This window comes from Asterias rubens, unplaced genomic scaffold, assembly GCF_902459465.1.
Source record: "Asterias rubens unplaced genomic scaffold, eAstRub1.3, whole genome shotgun sequence".
NCBI lineage: Eukaryota > Metazoa > Echinodermata > Asteroidea > Forcipulatida > Asteriidae > Asterias > Asterias rubens.
Window position 1 is genome coordinate 259,322 of NW_022985705.1, and position 7,550 is coordinate 266,871.

The 7,550-nt window shown below is 42.4% G+C and overlaps 1 protein-coding gene across 1 annotated transcript; it reads left to right on the forward strand.

Moving 5' to 3' along the window:
* On the forward strand, nt 1-5,901 carry LOC117305844. The gene is made up of 4 exons (XM_033790720.1): nt 1-37; nt 1,538-1,716; nt 3,099-3,254; nt 3,841-5,901. Exons 1-4 carry the CDS (start codon nt 30-32, stop codon nt 4,947-4,949), a joined length of 1,452 nt encoding a protein of 483 aa, XP_033646611.1. The 5' UTR covers nt 1-29; the 3' UTR covers nt 4,950-5,901.
* The last annotated feature ends 1,649 nt before the right edge of the window (nt 5,902-7,550 follow it).

Consider the following 7,550-nt stretch of genomic DNA (forward strand, 5'->3'; position numbering starts at 1 on the left):
GCAATTTATCTGATCGACACAGCACCACAATGCAGAGGTAAGATTTCAAGATGAATACGTCATATCCGATACTGTTAATATCTTAATAATGTGTGCAGTAGCTCAGAGGACAAATAAGGCAATAGTGTTCTGTTTTTTCTGCTTATTAAATTAAGCAGCTCTATGAAATGGAGCCCTGGTGTAGTCAGCGGCAGAGTGCGGGTTCGAATCCCGGTAATGACACTTGTGCGTGGACACTTAACCATAATTATTGGAAAAGTTGGGTGAAATCTGCTTTACAAGCCACACTCCGGGTCGATTCACCATGCCTACATCCTTACGGACTGTGAAGGGGGTTACCCTACGTTTCAGTCCAATGGTTTAAATTTGTGCGTTTACAGTGTCAAATAATGCATAAGGACGGGATATGCCTGACTGTGAAGTTGTCAAGTTAATACTAAACTCGATCAATTTGTTTCTTCCTGGCAGATAAAAACATCTTAGATTTCATTCAGAATTCCTTGATTTGTTGTTAACTGTGGCCCACTGTGATTATTCATTATATCAATATTTCTGCTCTGATGGTGGAAATTCTGGACCAACAAACGACAGAAAGACTGGTTCATGCGTTCGTCTCCTGTAGACTGGACTTCTGCAACAGTCTTCTTCACTGCATTCCGGAATTTCAAATCTCGAAACTTCAACGAATTCAGAACTCTGCCGCCAGACTTGTTACGCGTTCATCTACACGGCAACACATAACCCCCATACTCCGCAATCTCCACTGGTTACCTGTCAATAAGCGCATCATTTTCAAAATTCTACTTGTCACGTACAAATGCATCCACGGCTCGTCACCGTCATACCTTCGCGAAATCACTGAACCGTATCAACCATCACGCACCCTTCGCTCCAGCTCGGCACTGCTACTCAAGGTTCCTGCCATTCGAACCAAGACGTATGGACATCGGTCCTTCACACACTCATCACCTGCTCTCTGGAACTCTCTCCCACAACACATCAAGACTGCTAGAACTGAACTTGAATTCAAAACTGTACTGAAGACCTACCTGTTTAACATTTAACTCTTTGTTATTGTATGTAAAGCGCATCGAGACACTGTGTGATGCGCTATATAAGAACTGTTATATTATTATTATTATTATTCATCCTCCATCAATTCTTCACAATTTTTAACTTATATAGTTTCCATACATGTCACTGCTCCTTTTTCTTTAGTGGTCTCAATGCACATAATGTACTTTGACAATTACATTATGATTGTTTGCATTTGCCATCGGCCATTTTGGTTAGTATAAGTTGTTTGCATTAGCTATAACTCTCGTTTTGTCTCCTTTTTAATTTGCATTTGAATGAAACACACATGACCTACGGCTTTACGTCCCATCCGAAGGACGAACAGATAAGAATGGTTAAGTGCCTCGTTATTTACGGGAAGTACTATCATGTGATTTGAAATATCACTTTCATGAAGCCATCTATAATTTCGTCGATTTTAGTGTAAAATCGTTTTTTTACCATGTCAATAATAATACAGGATGAGCAACACTAACATGGACCAAGAGCCAGCCGAACATGATGCTGTCAGTCCAACGTGGCCCAAGTTTCTCTTGGCTGTTTTGACATTGTTGGGAGTCTTTAAGGGTCGTCCATTAGACGCTTGTAGACCGTGTTATGATTGCCGCCACAAACGAGGAGATGGTGATAAATCAAAGGGTAGGCCTAATGACTAACTCATCGACTCCCGTTATAAATTGGTATTTCACAGAGATGTATTTGCAAATGTTTGCCACATCGCAGATACGTTTGCAAGGAAGTATTTGCGATGTCTTTGCAAAATGCAATGGCGTGAATTTTATCGCAAATGTTTGCAAATGTAATTAATAAATACCTTGGACGGTTTCAAGTCTCTGATTGGTCAAAACCCGGTCACGTGTGGGAGTGTTACAGCGGTATAAAGACCGGCTTTGGAAAATAGCGAATAAGTGGCCACTAAATCAGCATACATTGTGTAAACCTTGCGCGTTGCACTGTCGCACGCTTAATTAAATCCCTGTTAGTTTCATTGCAACTTCGCGCACTTCGCGTACGCGCGCTGAAAATGTATCAATTTTGAGTGCGCGCGTGTAACATGTGCGCGCGTAATAAACTGACGACGCCGAGCTCGTACGCGCGTTTTAATGCACAAGGAACAGCTATCGTCCAATCATTTGCCTCCTTTGACCCCAGTGAAGGCTCTGAACTTAACAGATCATTATTTCAAAGAGTCACTGGTCTCAAAGATCAGTAATGTGATTAACGCACGAAAGAGATGGGAACCATCAAAAGCTCGAATATGGCCCCTGAACCTGTCTGGAAGTGCCGCCGAGAGAAAAGTTAAAAAATTTTGAAAATTTTAGCCGTTTAATTCGCTAAAAAAAGGTATTTATTATTGGGAATAACAGTGTTCGTACCCGGTCTTCACTGCGTGGTAATGACCTTGGTTGGTGGCTGGCGCTGTTAACGGACCTCGCCTCCGGCTCGGTCCGTTAACAGCGCCAGCCACCAACCCGGTCATTACCACGCAGTGAAGACCGGGTACTCGCACTGTTATTCCCTAATTATTGACCAGCCTCTTGCTGTTGGCTTTTGCGAAATTGAATATAGTCTTTGCGACCTAACGAATTTGAGTTATCTTTCAATTTTGATAAGTGAATGCTATACGATGTTGAAATTCACTTACTCATTTTGACTGCTGAATATGCTTATACAACGGAGCTTCCATTTTCCACACGAAATTGATTGAGCCGGGTGTTAAAATGAATGGAGCTTTGTTGAAAGTGCCGTTAAACCTCTTTGGGAAAAAAATAATTAAAAAAAGAAATCGGTGAAATTAGTTTTATTGACATCAAGGTAAGCAGCAATGGCTTTCGTTTATTAATATTAGTCTTGATTCGATACCCTATTGTTGTTAATATATTTTTGATCCAGAGATGGGTATAGATTTCTAGACAATCAATAAAAGCAGCGTCTTGAACAAAAACTAGCGTATAAACCGCCAACCATAACAAATTATTTATAAGATTTTGAAGAACTTGTTTCGTTCCCTTTGACAAAAGTTGATACAAGCTGCGATGCAGAATCCAGGAGTGACGAAAATCGCGACATGGAAAATAACCATGAGGCTGATGGTAGTAGTCGACCGGACTGTGCTGTATGCTCCAGTCTACTATGGAACGCCGATGGGAAAATAGTCAGAGATTGCTCAAAAGCAGGTTTGTGCTCCATTTGCGGCGGTATAGCTATGGGCGACATTGCGGGAAAGTTCCATTAAAGAGAGCGGCTCATTCAAATAAAACATCATTTTCATCTGACAACTCACACCTGTTATATCCAGATGTTATTCATTTTCCAAACAGTGGACTTAATTGGATTATGCAAAACCAGTAGGGCTGTTGACTGCCCCAAGCTACCTGCAGCAGATTTCACGAATTGCTAGGATTAATCATATCTCGAGTTAAACATGAATATTCTTTATCCCCGATGCAAATTTACCATCTGTTAAAAATCGGTGTTCTAGTTGGTATGAAACTGCTCTAGAATTGCAAAATTCGTAAGTTCGAATCCCACCCGCGTAATATGTTTGTGATTTTGTTCACAGAACTCGGCTAAGTATACTGAGTACACAGTGCTAACATATTACTCAGCGGTGCATTATGGGTAAAAAACAGAAATGAATATATCGAGTTAAGACGAGTAACCCATCCTAACTATTGAGAGTGGCAGCAGTGGGATTGTCATCATGTTTATTGTTTGTGCCACATTTATGTTTAAACAATGGTTTCCTTTGTATCTGTTCAGTTCCAGGTTGGCTTAACAGCAGAGTGTGTGGTGTCCTTTCTAATCTACTCGTTCTAATACTCCTCGGTTGTTCCACGTTCACACTGGGCTGGTATGTGGTTACTTATTGGGGTCAAGTCAGGTACATCAATCGTTTGGTCTCTGTCTTTTCTTTTGTTTACATCATATCCGGGGTGGCCTTAGTTTGTTTTTTGTCCAACGCGGTCCAGTACCGTCGCCGGGGACCAGTGCTAGATTGGTCGTGGTACTATGTGCTTCACCAGGACTACATACTGAGGCGCTTGAGATGCCTGGCCGGTCGCAGGTTCCCCTTACCCAAGAAGGTGCTTTTGATCTTCAGTTTGGTCTGGCTACTTGTAAACTATACCATGCAGGTTGGCAATCTTGTTTGTTATTTGGGGCGATCCAATTCTTCAAGAATTATCAACGACTCTGTCATGCCCTTTAGTAATTCATCAGTCCATCTGATGATGTCTGCACCCACGGCGTTTACGATTTTAAAAACGGCCATTGGGATCTCCGTCTCAATCATCATTCTCGCCATCTACACTTGTTTCTGGTATAACATACTTGTCATGCGCACAGCTTTGACAGCCGAGTTAAATCTGGTGATAGTTTTCATCAAACGCAATACGGGGAACTTAGACTTGTGTCGTCGCCGTGTATTTGAGATCAACCATGATTTCCGTATCCTGCACGGGTTGTTGGCGACTCTGATGCCGTTCATTGTCGCTTCTTCTGTTCTGGGTCTCACAATCCACATCACTTGGAACTACGAAATATACAGCTTCAAAGACAAAGGCATCGCTATGAGAAACCTCCCAATCAACATGTTCATCCTCAGTTCGAAGTCTTTTGTGCTCATCTTACCCTTACTAGCAGTGGGTGGGATCAACATCGACTTCATCTGGCAGCAGTTTAATTACGCCCTCATGCGGCAGAGAAACAGTCTTCATGAGGAGTTTTGGGAGCGGCTTTTGGGGTTTACTGCCGAGCTACAAGATGAACGTAAAGCCGGTCATAACTTGATGTTGTTTCTCTCACTGATCAGTTTATATCTTGGTCGCAATCTGCCAGAGCAGCGACTTGACTACACTCTTGATCATTGAATGTATGAAAAGCGGGTAGAGGTCTCTACAACCTGAACCTATCTGACGTCAGACTTTGAGGCACGTTAGTAACACCAGAGTGGCCTCTAGCCTAGGTCAATCCCCGTCTGTTAACACCTTTCAACTAACCCCACAAACCAACATTACATAGGGTGCGTTCGATTAGCTTCCCTGGGTTTACACGGCGGTGCTCACTCAGCTGAGCCCCTGACAAGAGCTAAACGAACGATCACTCACCGCTCTCGTAGTGATATCATGCACCTTGGGCCAGCCTCAAAAGTGACCCACTCCACAAGCAGGACACTGGCTGACCCGGGTGAGCCCCTCGGAATGATGTCAGAGCTATTCGAATCAACATTACATACAAGTAAATACTGTACCTCGCACCAATCAATACACAGATGGAAGCTTACGTCACTGCATGTTTATCCAATTGAATCGTTGGTTCTGAAAAGCAAGACCTGTATTTTTCAATGCGGATAAAGATAGGGGACCAGTCTAAAGGCCCTGTCACACCACGGCGTATCGCCTGAACGTAAGCCAACGTATGCGAAATATCGAAAATACGTTGGTGTACGTTGGTGTACGCTGATATAAGTTTGGGGTAAGTTGGGGATACGTCGTTTACGTTAAGAGCACGCTGTTAAAATGTTGAACACGTCGAGCCCGCGAATTTTTTTTGAGCATGTTAAAAATGTCTCGGCGTACTGAACGTGTGCTTCATACGTTCCCCGTAAGTTCATGGTACGTTAGACATATGTCATAATCCAAAAAGTCAAGATTAACACAATGTCAGCATAACATCGAAAATAAATGTGCATTATACTAGCTCACAAAATAACCGGAAAGAGTTCATATTTAAAATTGTAAGCCTTGTAAAATCTGCAGCATTTGTTTTCTTAATTTGTTTTATTGTTACAAGTCGCCAGACACACAAGGCCTGAAGGCAAGGTGTGGGCTACATTGTTTTGTCCATAGGCCGTTGCCACCTACTGCTAGAGCTGAAACAGGGTTACCCCTTTTACAGTCCATACGGATGTAGGCTTGGGTATATTCAGCATGCTACAAATTGTATTGTTTGAAGCTTTGCATGGTATCGATACAAGAAAGAAACGGTAAATAATTAAAAGTAAACTTGTATTTGTAAAGAGCCGGTGTGTTCTCGACGTTTCGAACAGTACGGCCTATACTCTGCTCGTTTAAAAAAAAAAAGTGTTGCTCTAAAATCATGTGATAGCAATATTCGGACTTTATTGGCTATAGCAATAATTAATTTAAGCTGTAAATTTTATAAACTTAAACAAAATGTTTAAAATGCAGTGATATTAAAGGATACAACAAGTCTTTGTAAAACTTTCGTCTGGAATCTTACTAAAGTTCCAACTGGAACAATTTTGTGAAATACAGTGTCAAATTAATGGTTTATGGTTTATCACTAAACCCCGAGCAGTGACGTACACACCCGTATCAGATAGGCGTGCCACGACTCGCCCCGAACCAAACGCCCAGTCCGCAAGCCGCCGTCAGACCGCCAGTGGCAAGTGGTGGCTGATGAGCGGCCTGTTGGCATCGGCAAGCCGACTTAAAGGAACACGTTGCCTTGGATCGGACGAGTTGGTCTATAAAAAGCGTTTGAAACCGTTTGTTATAAAAAGCATATGGTTGGAAAGATGTTTTAAAAGTAGAATATAATGATCCACACAAGTATCACTCGAAATTGCACGGTTTTCCTTCTACGTCGCGAACTAACACGGTCGGCCATTAATTTACGGGAGTCAAAAATTTGACTCCCATATTAATGGCCGACCGTGTTTGTCGACGAGGTAAAAAGAAAACCGAGCAATTTCAAGGCATGTTTGTGTAGATCATTATATTGTACTTTTTCAACATATTTCTACCCATATGCATTTTATAACAAACGGCTACAGAACGCTTTTCAAAGACCAACTCGACCGATCCAAGGCAACGTGTTCCTTTAATACCAACAGCGTAAGTACATGTGCATAGAGGATACTCTAGACACGCTTGGTTGGTTACGCCCATGTGATAAAGAAGGTACATGTACAACACGTCCATTAATGCTTAGTGGCCTCATCTTTCCTAGAGAAAAAAATACGCTATAAGGGATTACTGATTGTATATAATAGAGATCAGTGTAAGGGAGCAGGAAAGTCGGTCGACGCATGCGCCAAACTGAAGTAGTCTCCGTCGTGTAGAGATTGGGAACGTTTTTTTGGTGAAACAACGTCCGGTCTGTACGACAACGGAGTGATGTCGTTTGTACACGTTGTATGGTGAAGGAGCCTTGTGATTGACTTGATTCGAGCCCCATTCTCGTACGAGAGATCCTAAAAATCATATCCGACTTCAACATGTAGTTATTGTGGTCCCGAGAATGACCAGGCACAGGGGGGCTAGGTTTGGGGGATGCCAACCTCGCAAAAGTTGTCTGATGTTTAGGCGATTGGACTGAAAATAAAAGGACCCTCGCGGGACTGGGACTTGAATCAATGCTATACCACCATGCGGTCCACAACATACAGGATGGGAGTACTCAAGCGTGAGCATACAGACTACTGTGTTATGTTCTCTCCCGTCCAT